Source organism: Dermacentor albipictus, chromosome 9 (assembly GCF_038994185.2).
Source record: "Dermacentor albipictus isolate Rhodes 1998 colony chromosome 9, USDA_Dalb.pri_finalv2, whole genome shotgun sequence".
Classification (NCBI taxonomy): Eukaryota; Metazoa; Arthropoda; class Arachnida; order Ixodida; family Ixodidae; genus Dermacentor; species Dermacentor albipictus.
This window is the reverse complement of record NC_091829.1, coordinates 66,242,285-66,255,706: the sequence shown is the minus strand read 5'-3', so window position 1 is coordinate 66,255,706 and position 13,422 is coordinate 66,242,285. Positions and strand designations below refer to the sequence as shown.

The following is a 13,422-nucleotide window of genomic DNA, read 5'->3' as shown; positions in this document are numbered from 1 at the left end:
TAGAGGTCATGCAATAATCGTGGTCTTCACTCCGCGTTACTTCACTCGGGTCAGCCTCGTAGGTCTCGAGCACTTCACCGACTTGAACCACCGAGAGAACTGACGTTTTGCATTCCTGATCAACGATCATTTCTAGTTGTTGAGCTTTGTAACGAACTGCTCTCACTAGCGCTAGACACTGCACTAGAAGCTCATGGAGGCATGCGCCTCCGCGAAATCCATCTACCGTCACTAAATTGTGAAGGGCGCCTGAAGCGTCAGGATGCACAAGAACTTCCATGTGAACAAAAAGAAGCACAAGGAATGTTGTTGCAAAATTATGAGCAATTTTTCCATCTCACATCGCCCAACAAAAAAGTTTGGTCTAAAAATGTTTGTATAAAATGGGACTACCGCGTGAATTCCATGACGTGATCTTCGACCAAGTTTCCGCGTCTTTGCACCGGTTTCCACTTTTATCCGTTATGATCAATACAGTGTTGTTTCCTAGCATTTACACTATAATTCTTGTCGATCGTATAACCGGCGAACTAAGCTTTCCCATACATTTCTATAACTTAGCTACGGTTTTAGACATCCACGAAAATATCGCCCAGCATCACGCGGAAGCATTTGTAAAAACCTACATACCTGTCATGAAGTGACATGTGAAGGTGATGTAGCTCGTTCGCTTGTAGCAGTCTGTCGAGAGATCGTACGTCAGTGCGCAGAAGCGTGATCCTTTCTTGATTAGGTCCTTTCATGATTAGGTCTAGGCCCTTTCTTAACTAGGTCCTTTCTTCGTTAAGTCCTTTCTTGATTAGGTCTTTTCTTGATTACCTCCTTTCTTGATTAGGTCCTTTCTTGATATGGTCCTTTCTTGATATGGTCCTTTCTTGATTAGGTCCTTTCTTGATTAGGTCCTTTCTTGATAATGTCCTTTCTTGATTGGGTCGTTTCTTGATAAGGTCCTTTCTTGATTACGTCCTTTCTTGATTAGGCCCTTTCTTGATATGGTCCTTTCTTGGTATGGTCCTTTCTTGGTAATGTCATTTCTTGATTAGCTCCTTTCTTGGTTATGCCCTTTCTTGATAAGGTCCTTTCTTGGTTAGGTCCTTTCTTGATTAGGCGCTTCCTTGGTTAGCTCTTTTCTTGATAAGGTCCTTTCTTGATTAGGTCCTTTCTTGATTAGGTCTCTTCTTGATTAGCTCCTTTCTTGATTAGGCCCTTTCTTGATAAGGTCCTTTCTTGATTAGGTCCTTTCTTGATAAGATCTTTTCTTGAATAGGTCCCTTTTTGGATTATGTCCTTTCTTCATTATGTCCTTTCTTGATAACGTCCTTTCTTGATTAGGTCCTTTCTTGATAATGTCCTTTCTTGATTAGCTCCTTTCTTGATTGGGTCGTTTCTTGATAAGGTCCTTTCTTGATTACGTCCTTTCTTGATTAGGTCCTTTCTTGATATGGTCTTTCTTGATAATGTCCTTTCTTGATTAGCTCCTTTCTTGGTTATGCCCTTTCTTGATAAGGTCCTTTCTTGGTTAGGTCCTTTCTTGATTAGGCGATTCCTTGGTTAGGTCTTTTCTTGATAAGGTCCTTTCTTGATTAGGTCCTTTTTGATTAGGTTAGGCGCTTTCTTGATTAAGTCCTTTCTTGATAAGGTCCTTACTCTATAAGGTCCTTTCTTGATAATATCCTTTCTTAATCAGGCCATTTCTTGATTAAGTAAGTCTTTTCTTGATTAGGTCCTTTCTTGATAAGGTCCTTTCTTGATTAGGTCCTTTCTTAATGAGATCTTTTCTTGATTAGGTCCTTTCTTGATTATGTCCTTTCTTGATTACGTCTTTTCTTGGTTAGGTCCTTTATTGATTTGTTCCTTTCTTGATTAGGTCCTTTCTAGATAAGGTCCTTTCTTGATTAGGTCCTTTCTTGATTAGGTTCTTTTTTTATTAGGTCCTTTTTTGATTAGGTCCTTTCTTGATTAGGTCATTTCTTTATTAGGTCCTTTCTTAATTAGGTCCTTTCTTGATTAGGTTGTTTCTTGATTAGGTCGTTTCTTGATAAGGTCCTAAATATTGTTGAGGCTTGCAGATAATATTTCATAGCATCACAACATCTCGGTAATGTACGAGCTTCCTTGCATCAACAAATCTAGACAAACTGCAGCGAAATACATCGCGAATTCGCAGTGCACGAAGACAACCTATCAATGCGTATAAAACAGCGCGGCGTCCGAAACAGAATGGGAGAAATGCATTATAATAATATTTGGGGTTTTACGTGCCAAAACCACTTTCTGATTATGAGGCACGCCGTAGTGGAGGACTCCGGAAATTTTGACCACCTGGGGTTCTTTAACGTGCACCTAAATCTAAGCACACGGGTGTTTTCGCATTTCGCCCCCATCGAAATGCGGCCGCCGTGGCCGGGATACGATCCCGCGACCTCGTGCTCAGCAGCCCAACACCATAGCCACTGAGCAACCACGGCGGGTAGAAATGCATTGGTCCATCTCGTTTAATGGGTCGCGGGTCGGTCGGAAATAAAACTGGCTCATTCAAAGTTTTTCCTGGCTCTCATATATACATAAGTTTGCAGGTTCGTCACATGATAACAATTATTTGATTAATTAATTTTCTAGCTGTGTTGCCCTTTGTCGATATTTTTTCTACCTAAATACTTAGCGCAATTAAACAATTAATAACAATAAAGCCCGCTACTGCTTTCCCATCCTTTCGCGCGTCCCCCTTCCCCTAAACACTAAAAACAGCCATTTATTGAAAGCCTTGAGACGTGGTTACTAAATTCAGCTAACAATCAACTACAACTTCGCGATAATAAAAAAACGAATGAAAAAAATATACCAACTTAAAAGTGCCACGGAAACCAGAGTGAGCATGAGGCTTTCGCTACTCTAGGGGCAATGACTCAGACCGTCGGCATTGTCGTTAAGTTTACCCTTCTTGTAGCGAATATCGAAAGTGTACTGTTTGAAAGCTAAGCTCCAGCGCGAGAGATGGCCGTCTTTCGCAGACATAGACTGCAGCCATGTGAGGAAACAGTGGTCAGTCTCTATCGTGAACCTTGAACGAGCGATATAGCAAGCTAGCTTCTGCGCCGCCCATACCACGCAGGCGCATTCTTTTTCTGATGTACTGTACGCTGCCTCACGAACTGAAAGCTTTCTACTGGCGGGGTGTTCGTTTTCGTCATCTCTCTTTTGAGAAATCATCCCCCCCATACCCATGTCGCTGGTGCGACACTGAAGAATGAATGGCTTAGAGTAACAGGGCGCGTTCAACACTGGCTGACTTGTTAGTGCTTTCTTCAGCCTACTAAAAGCCTTTTCTTTTGCGTCTTCCCACTTTACCGTTCGCGGCACTGTTTTTCTGAGCGCATGTGTTAAAGAACTTGCAATTTCGGAATAACGCGGGATATATCTTTGGTAATAACCTGCCAAGCCAAGGAATGACCTGATGTCCCGCTTGGTGCGGGGTTGCGGGAAGTTGTCTATTGCGGTCAGTTTAACCTCGGAAGGCCGACGATGGCCTTGCCCTATGACATGACCTAGATAAGTTACCCCGCGCGCCCTCATTGGCATTTGGGAGCCTTGGCAGTTAAGTGGGCCTCTCGTAGACGACACACCACGGTTCGCGAGTGTTGCATGTGGTCCGCCCATGATGAAGAAAAGATTGCTATGTCATCGAGATACGGAAATGCAAAGGCCTCCATTCCCCATACCACTTGGTCCATAAGCCTAGAGAAACAATAAGGAGCATTCTTCAATCCAAAGCTCAGGACGTTCGGCCGGAAGGTTCCTATCGGGGAAATAAACGCCGCAAGCCTGCTTGCCCTATCGGTCAATAGAACCTGCCAGTACCGTCTGAATAAATCGAGCGTAGAGATGAAATTAGCACTCCTAACTTTTTCAAGCCTTTCCTGGATATGTGCTTTTGGGTAGGTCTGGTCCTTCGTGATTAAGTTGAGCCTGCGGTAGTCGATACACGGTCGCGGCTCCTTTCCTGGGACCTTAATCAAGATAAGAGGCGAGGTTTAATCACTCTTTCCTGGCTGATTACACCTAGCTCTAACATCTTTATTTCAGCGGCCATGACTTGACGTTGACAAGGTGAAACGAGATAAGCTTTCGAACGAACTTGGCCCGATGAAATTAACTCGATATCGTGAACGATCGCAGTGGTCCTGCCATGTGTGTCCGAAAATACGTCTTTAAATTCAAACAAGCGTTCCCTCAGTTCGGCCCTTTGACTGGGATTCAACTCCGCCTGCTCTACTAGCTTGTCAATGGTCTCGTGAATGTCTTTTGCCCCGTTAATAATGTCAACTCCGGAAAGTCGACAGGCATTTTCTCAGTTTGGTTGAGGGACATGTTCAGAATGGCCTCCCTCTGCCGGTAGGGTTTAAGTAGATTGCTGTGGTACACTTCTGGTGCGCTTCGTTTTTCCGCTACCGTGATTGCGTGGTTTGCTTCAGATAATTTCTGAATTATGACAACCGGTTCATCCCACTGAACCTGTAGTTTGTTTTTCAATGAAGGTTTCAGAATCCTTACCTTTTCCCAACTTCAAAGCGTCGCGTTCGAGCCGTCCTGTCATAGTAATGCATAGCATTGCTCTGTGCCTTACGCATTTCCTGCCCTGCTAATTCTTTAGAAGTGTGCAGTCGGTCTAACAGCTGTAGCACGTATGCCACGACCGAAGGGTCGTCCGCCCGGCCTTCCCAGGCTTCTCGAAAAATGCAAAGAGGGGACCGAAGGCCTTAAACGAGATCTGAAGGTGAAAAACCTGTTGACTCGTGTGGTGCAGTTCGAAGGGTGAACATTGCTGCAGGCAAGCAAACCTCCCAATCGACTTTGCGCTCATAACAAAGGGTCCGCAAAAGCCGTTTCATGATTGAGTGGACTTTCTCTACAGCGTTTGACTGCGGGTGGTAGACTGAACTATGAATGATTTTTATACTGCACGTTTCCAGAAAGGTGCGCTCGTAAAGACGGATCCTTGATCTGACTGGATTTCTGCGGGAAACCCCACTTGCCCGAAGATAAACAAAAGCTGTTGACGATCTCCATCGAGCTTAGTTCTTTGAGGAGCACTGCCTGTGGAAATTTCGTTGCGAGGCATAGTAGAGTGAGAATATGCCGATAGCCAGACTTCGTTGCAGGAAGTGGTGCTAGTGTGTCTTATCCTGACACATTCCTTCCGAAGGTTGTCACCAGGATGAAAAGGAGGCGATCTCTTACATGTCTACCAAAGTTGGGGTTTCCAGGGTAACGTATCGCTCCGCTGCCAACCAGTTGTTGCGACGCCTGTTTCTCGAAGCTCAACCAGCGTTACTATTGGGTAGCGTGGCGTTGTCGGCAGGCTGCAAGCGTCCGGTAGACCTTGGCGACCCGGTAGGGATGAGACGATTTCTAGTGCGAAAGTTGCTCTGTTTATTCAATGGTTGGTGAACGATGTGAAAGAAGTGAATGAATGATGAAAAAGTACATTGCGTAGGCGGGATCGTAGTCGTAATCATAAATCGTAGGCGGGATCTTGCTCACGTTAACGTCACGGGACATGCATTGAGTCCCCCTCGTTGCATTGGGGCTGCTCCTTTTCTCCTTGGCGATGTTGTACGTCCCCGTTGTTGCTTTTCGGTTGCTCCCACTTTCCTAGGCGACGTTGCACTTGCTTGCCTCCGCTGGTGGCAACCCGCGGGTCCGCAATGGGCAGCTGATCCTTTCTTCCAGGCGACGTTGGTTCGCGGAAATGGCCTCCCCTGGAGTCGGACAGTTCGCGGAAAGCGTTTTCACGCACAAACATAACGGGGCCTGTGAACATTGCCGGGCGCCTGCCAGACCGGCAACCACTCGAGACAATCATAGCAAATTAGGAATCCACCTTAAAAGCACTTCTTGTTGGGCTAGTTGGTAGCTGTTCCTTATAAAATATGAAGACGCCAAATAAGCAGACATACACAAGAGAAGAGAACGGGACAGGGCGCCTTTCGCAACGATGCACCATCCGCGAGTGCGAGTGGCGCCCTGTCCCGTTCTCTTCTCTTGTGTGTGTCTGTTTATTTGGCGTCTTCATATTTTATAGGAATCCACCCTCCGTTTCGATGAAGCATGGTGGTTGAGCATCCTTTTTTCCCGGGGTGTTACACGCGAACCGTGACAGAAACAACCACTCGAGACAAACATAGCAAATTAGGAATCCACCCTCCGTTTAGCGGGAGGGTGGAATCCGCGCAGGATGCACTGCCAGGTACCCTTCGGCCTCGTCCAGCCACGGCTCGTCGCCCAGCGCAGGTCCACGCCAGAAGGTCTCGAAGCCTCTGTCGATCAGCCTGCGCTGCGCGTTGCGCCACGTCGCCCTCAGGACCCCGTTCCACGAAACGATGGGCGGCGTTTCAGTACGTAATATTAATCGTAACGTTGTTAAGAATTCGGAAAATAAGTTCTATAGTTACTAGGCACGCGAGGGAAGTTAGTAAACAATTATAGTTGAACGCCTTGTAACGAAGCGCTTGGGAAATCCGAAATCGTTACTCAGGTTACTTAGTTGTGAAAGTCCCGTCTCGTACGACTCAAATAGAAGCAGTACACGAATATTCTTTGGTTGTACAGGCAGTTTCGTTCTAAAGGCACTGGACTATGGTGAAAACCTTTCATCTACTGGAACTGAGGAGTGGAATGTTCACTCAGTCCCTCCGGAAGCGGGAATGACACAACTGCGTCATTCCGTGAAGTTAAGGTGAGTTGTATCACTCGGTCCTCCACACTCCGGAAGGGGACTGGGAATGTAATGAAGGACCCTACTGCGCCACTCTGGTCGAAAACTATCTGTGTTTTGCCATTGTATTCAGTCTACTTGCTCCGCGCTTGCGCTGTTTCCCGTGTTATAGTGCCGTTACATTGCAATAAAGCCGGTGTACATTTATTGGCAAAGCACGTCTTTCCGGAGGCCAGCGAGCCGTTCCATGTTGAGGATGTCAGCAGCGTTGACGTGCCGTAAGAACGTTCGCTGCCGAATCACTTGCTCGGGATCCGATCTTCCGCTGCCGTAGGAAGCCATTAAGCGGTGCCTCTCCTTGATGGCCTGAAATTGTCGGTAAAAGCAACGCGTCAATAACAGACACGGCAATTCGTTTATTGAAGCGAATCCTTCTTCGACTATTCCGCCCACATTGCAGGCAGTGCCTCGCAGTGTAAGCTACAACTCGGCCTACTGCGCATGTGACGCCGAGTAACTATGTATGTAGCTTCAAAAACAAGAAAGGGGCTGGCAGATGGAATGGCACACTGTGGTATAAACTTTTTTAAAACAGGGTTGAAGTACCTCAGACAGGCTGGCCAACGTTTCGATAGGTGGACCTATCTTCGTCAAAGGCGGCCTCGTCATCCTCGGCGTGTTAGTTTTAAAGGGTTAGTGCAGTGACGTCACGTGCGGGTGTTGTCGCTGGCGGCTGGTTTTAAAGAGAGAGATTACAAGAGGGAACAGGCGCTGCCGTCCGACGTCTGTGAGCCTCATTCTCAAGACGAAGGGACAAGAGCGTGAGAGTGGGCACGCGGGGAGGAAAGAAAAGAAATAGAAGCAGAAAAAAGGGGAAAAGAAGGAAAAAAAAAAGCAGGGGGGTGCCAGGGCCGTACCAAGACACAACAAAGGGGGGGGGGTGAAAGAAAAAGAAAGAGAAAAATGAAATCTTTAAGAAATACGGGGGCTTGGGAGCGTGTTGGGGATGCGAAGGGTTAGGAGGTAATCCGGGGGAGTCGTTGGCGGCATGTTTTTGAGGCATTAGAACGGCCGGTCAAGCAATAGGTCGAGTAATTTTGAAATAGTTAAGGTGGCGACGGGGAGTCTGCGGTGCAATGGTGGGGAGACTGAAAGGCAGCGGCATGGTCTTTCAAGGGGCACTGCCCCACGCGCTTAACGTAGGTGTCGTTACGGCGGCATCCAGAAGGCGATGGTTGAGGCGCCGAAAAAGGCATATTGACTTCGGAATGTGTTGTCGAGGGGGTTTCAAAAAAAAAAAGACTAAAAAAGGGCTAAGGGGGAAGGGGGGGGGGCGAAATCGGTATAGCAAACAGGAGGGCGACGCGTGCAGAAGCGGGCGCGGGCAAGTGTACATGGAAGAAGGGGATCGTAGTACACTTGGTATAGACGTAAAATCCTGAAAGAGTACATTAAATTGAGTAGTAGGCAGGAAATTTTTTTTTCTTTTTCCCTTCCTCCTCTCTCCCCCTCTCCCCCTTTTTTCCCCCGAAATGAAAGAGTAGGTGAGGTTAAGAATTAAAGTTGGCTGGTGGCCTAATGTGTTTTGTGTATTGGTTGATGATATGAGAGTTTCAGATTTAAGTTACAGCTTTTAAAGATTCTAAGTTGCCGCGTGCCAAATTAATTCCTGTCGGGTGTAGGCAATTAAACTTGTGTATGAGGTATGATTCCGTGTACTTCCTTTCGCGAGGGGAACGGAAATTTGTTTGTAGTATATAGAGCCTTGCTTTGTCAAACATATGTCCATGTTCATTAAAGTGGCTGGCTACTGCTTTGGGTAAATTGTGTTTTGTGTCCGCGCGGTGACCATTGAGTCTTGTATTGATTTGTTGTCCGGTCTCACCTATGTATTGTTTGCTACAAGCGGCGCATTCTAGACAGTAGACTACATTGCTTGATGTGCAGGTGAAAGCCGAAGTTACTTTGTGTGTGTAATTCGACGCTGTACTTTTTACTGTAGTAGTGGATTGAATGTGTTTGCATGTAGAGCACCTGGGGCGACCACAGGGATTGGTTCCCAACTTCTTTTTCTGTAGTTTGGCGTGCACAAGAACATCTTTAAAATTAGTGTTGCGTCTGTAGGCTACTCTGGGAGGGTCGGGAAAAATCTTCTTAAGTTTCTGGTTGCTGGTGAGAATCGGGTAGTATTTACTTAGGATGTTATTCACGTTTGGGAGTGCGTTTGAGAATTTAGTAGTAAGAAGAGGCGTTGTTGTTCTTGTGATCTTCGGGCGGGGCTTGAGGACCTCGGCTCGATCAAGTTTGGTTGCAGCGATGTAAGCTGTTTGAAGGTCACTGTTTGGGTGGTTCCTGTTTGATAGCGTTTCTTTAAGGTGATCGAGTCTATCTATGTAGTCTTGGTTTTCAACGCAAATGCGACGTAGTCGTGTGGCTTGGCCTTTAAAGATGCCTTGTTTGCAATGTCTGGGATGGTGGCTGGTATATTCTAGGTACTGTTGTTTGTCGAAAGGTTTCCTATACAGCGTTGTCTTTAGTTCACCATTGTCAATGTATATTGTTGTCCAGAAAGTTTATGCGCTCAGTTGAGGATTCTGATGTGAATTTTACTGTTGGGTGAACAGAATTTAGAAAGGATACATATTTATCTAGACTGTCTTGGCCCTGTCCCCAGATTATGAGTATGTCGTCTATGTATCGTAGGTATGTGTGGGGCTTGGTAGTGCAGCGCGATAGGAAATCTGTTTCTAGAATCCCCATAAATATGTTCGCGTAGGTTGGTGCAAAAGGCGTACCCATGCTTGTACCATGTATCTGTAGGTAGTAACTCTCTTCAAATTCGAAGTAGTTATGTGTGAGAACTAATTCAAGGAGAGACAGGTAAACTTCAGTAGAGTGTTGTGCACTGTGTTTAGACAGCGTTTGTTTTATCGAAGATAAACCATCAGGGATTGGAATGTTGGTGTACAGCGCCGTGACGTCTAGTGTTGCGAGAATTGTGTTGTGGGGTAGTGTGCCTTTAGTATTAATGTCTTCTATAATTCTCAGCAGGTGGGGCGTATCTTGTACAAATGACGGAAGTGTTTTCGGCAAGTTACCAAGGTAGTGGTTAAGGAATGTGGAGATGTTCTCTGTCGGGGTGTTGTTGTTTGATACTATCGGACGGCCTGGGATAATAGCAGTGTATAGTTCAGCGGATGGAATTTTATGAATTTTCGGAAGGAGGTAAAAACGTCCGGCAGTTTTGTTGCTTGGTTTAAGAAATTTGTATTCTGATGGTGTTATCAATTCATCAGCCAAAAGTGATTTCAGCCTGTTGGTAATTGTCACTGTATAGGACAATGTCGGATCGTTATCTAGTTTGCGGTAATGTTCTGGGTTGTTTAGTTGTCTGTAAGCCTCGTGCTTGTATTTTTCTATTGGCCAAATAACTATACTTCCACCCTTATCTGCTTCCTTAATAACAATGTCATTCCGGCAGCTCAGATTTGAAATGATATGACTCTCCGACGCAGTTATGTTTTTAGGTCGCTTAGATGTCTTGGATTGGCTTATGATTTCTTTAGTGATAGTTTTAAGGTATATGTCAAGTTCTATGGCTTGTTCTGGTTCGGGAGTGCAAGTGGATTGGGCTCTAAGTGGTGTCGTCCCGGTGTCTGGTGTGTCTGCAAAAAAGTGTCGGATACGCATTCGTCGGGAGAATTCTGAGAGGTCCTTGTGAAGCTCGAATTCATTTATTGTGTTGTTCGTGGGGCAAAAGTTTAAGCCCTTGCTGAGTACGGCTATTTCTTTTTGACTTAATGTTTTAGAAATGTCTATAACATTGGAGCGGTTTAGTTCTGTGGAAATTTCCTTTCTGTCTGGTCCTTCTAAGCTCGAGGTCCCTCTTGTCTGGGTGTGGTGGCTGTTTGGCTGGAAGGTTGTTTTTTGATTAAAATTTGCTTTTTTCCTTTGTTTTTGAACCAATTTTCTAGATTGTTTTTCGCCGTAATGTTCTAAATCTCTCTTCTCATCTGGTGTCAGGGTTATGTTCCTAAGTCTGTGGTTAAAAGTTTCGATTTGCTCTTCGCAGTGTTCTTTGAGGATATTCAAAAGTGAAAGTGAGGCATTATGTAATGTTGTTTGCCAGTTTGCGCGATGGTGTAGTGGGAGTGTTCCTAGAGCTGGTACAGCCTTGAGTGTTAGGCCTTTAGGAATTATATTTTTCTCGGTGCAGCTTGTGTAGGTTTTCAGATGGGAGGTGTAGCTCACATGTTTTTTGGTAAGTTTTCTAGCCTGTAGGAATTCGGTGCTTCGTGGCATTGAGGAATTATTGATTTGCGATGTCTGTCATTTACTTGTCTTCTTGCGGGCAGATTTGCGTGGGGTGTTTTTCCGTTCGGCCGGTTTATTATCGTATGCCTGGCTTAATTCGATCTCGGTCTCTGTTTGAGTTTGTGTGTGTGCAGGCAGGCGTGTGGGGGTCTGTGTGTAGACTTCGGTGGTGGGTTTTCTGTTGTCTGTTGCCATTGTGTCTGTTTGCATGGTGGTTGATGTCATTTTTGGTGGTGTGTGTGCCTTCTGGTTCTTTTCACATTCCACTGTCTGTGTTCCAACTGTTCTTGTGTTGACTGTTTCACTTGTGCAGTGGCTTGCTTCACATTCCACTGTCTGTATTTCCTGTGTCCTCGAAGTGACTGTCACAGTCGTGTTGTTCGCGGTTGCACGTTCCGCAGAGTTGGTGGAGGTGGTATTTGAGGTGGAATTTAAAAGAGTTTTTCTGTACTTGTCCTTAATAAAGGACTTGATGTATTGGGAAACTAGCTCTATTCCACTGCGGTTCAAGTGGAAGCCATCCCAAGCTAGGTGTTCGTGTGGTGCTTCGTGTATTTCCGCGTGGTGCATGGTGTCAACATTGTTATGGACGTTTTCTAAGTTGAAAATTAGTGAGTTTAGCTTGTTAATCTCCTCATTGTGTTTCATGAGTGCATTAGTTTGGTAGAATAGTGGGCGGTGTTTGTTTTGTAGGCGGGGAGCGACAGTCGTTATGGTTATGTGTGCGTTCGGGCGAGCGGCTTGAATGGTTCTTATTACGTCGCTCATGGACTCTATCGTGTCCGCGGCGCTTTGTGTTCTCAGGTTGTTTGTGCCTACATTGATAATAAAGTGTGTGGTGTCAATTGGCGCATCACATACTAGCGGTAGAATATCTGATGTTTGTGCCCCACTAAGGTGTTTTATGTATGGCGCGTGTGGGCCTGGTGGAAAATGTTCCTTCAGGTATCTGTACTGGCTATCTCCAAGGATTGCTACATGGGCAAAGGATAACAAGGGGCACTTACCCTGTTCCGTCATCGTCAGCTGTCATGGAAGTCCAAAAACAAGAAAGGGGCTGGCAGATGGAATGGCACACTGTGGTATAAACTTTTTTAAAACAGGGTTGAAACAGGGTTGAAACAGGGTTGAACAACACGACTGTGACAGTCACTTCGAGGACACAGGAAATACAGACAGTGGAATGTGAAGCAAGCCACTGCACAAGTGAAACAGTCAACACAAGAACAGTTGTAACACAGACAGTGGAATGTGAAAAGAACCAGAAGGCACACACACCACCAAAAATGACATCAACCACCATGCAAACAGACACAATGGCAACAGACAACAGAAAACCCACCACCGAAGTCTACACACAGACCCCCACACGCCTGCCTGCACACACACAAACTCAAACAGAGACCGAGATCGAATTAAGCCAGGCATACGATAATAAACCGGCCGAACGGAAAAACACCCCACGCAAATCTGCCCGCAAGAAGACAAGTAAATGACAGACATCGCAAATCAATAATTCCTCAATGCCACGAAGCACCGAATTCCTACAGGCTAGAAAACTTACCAAAAAACATGTGAGCTACACCTCCCATCTGAAAACCTACACAAGCTGCACCGAGAAAAATATAATTCCTAAAGGCCTAACACTCAAGGCTGTACCAGCTCTAGGAACACTCCCACTACACCATCGCGCAAACTGGCAAACAACATTACATAATGCCTCACTTTCACTTTTGAATATCCTCAAAGAACACTGCGAAGAGCAAATCGAAACTTTTAACCACAGACTTAGGAACATAACCCTGACACCAGATGAGAAGAGAGATTTAGAACATTACGGCGAAAAACAATCTAGAAAATTGGTTCAAAAACAAAGGAAAAAAGCAAATTTTAATCAAAAAACAACCTTCCAGCCAAACAGCCACCACACCCAGACAAGAGGGACCTCGAGCTTAGAAGGACCAGACAGAAAGGAAATTTCCACAGAACTAAACCGCTCCAATGTTATAGACATTTCTAAAACATTAAGTCAAAAAGAAATAGCCGTACTCAGCAAGGGCTTAAACTTTTGCCCTACGAACAACACAATAAATGAATTCGAGCTTCACAAGGACCTCTCAGAATTCTCCCGACGAATGCGTATCCGACACTTTTTTGCAGACACACCAGACACCGGGACGACACCACTTAGAGCCCAATCCACTTGGACTCCCGAACCAGAACAAGCCATAGAACTTGACATATACCTTAAAACTATCACTAAAGAAATCATAAGCCAATCCAAGACATCTAAGCGACCTAAAAACATAACTGCGTCGGAGAGTCATATCATTTCAAATCTGAGCTGCCGGAATGACATTGTTATTAAGGAAGCAGATAAGGGTGGAAGTATA

At 45.4% G+C, this 13,422-nt stretch overlaps 1 protein-coding gene and 1 long non-coding RNA gene across 4 annotated transcripts in view; one reads left to right on the top strand and one right to left on the bottom strand.

The window, feature by feature from the left end:
* LOC139050086 (uncharacterized) overlaps nt 1-13,422 on the top strand; it is a 174,409-nt gene that overhangs the window by 59,761 nt on the left and 101,226 nt on the right. The gene's annotated exons all lie outside the window — the stretch shown is intronic.
* Nucleotides 6,914-13,422, bottom strand: part of LOC139050085 (uncharacterized) — a 31,625-nt gene continuing 25,116 nt past the window's right edge. For all 3 annotated transcript variants that reach the window (XM_070526288.1, XM_070526290.1, XM_070526289.1), the window contains exon 8: nt 6,914-7,081. In XM_070526288.1, the coding sequence (XP_070382389.1) occupies nt 6,920-7,081 (162 nt within the window). In that variant the 3' untranslated portion in view covers nt 6,914-6,919. The remainder of the gene's footprint in view (nt 7,082-13,422) is intronic.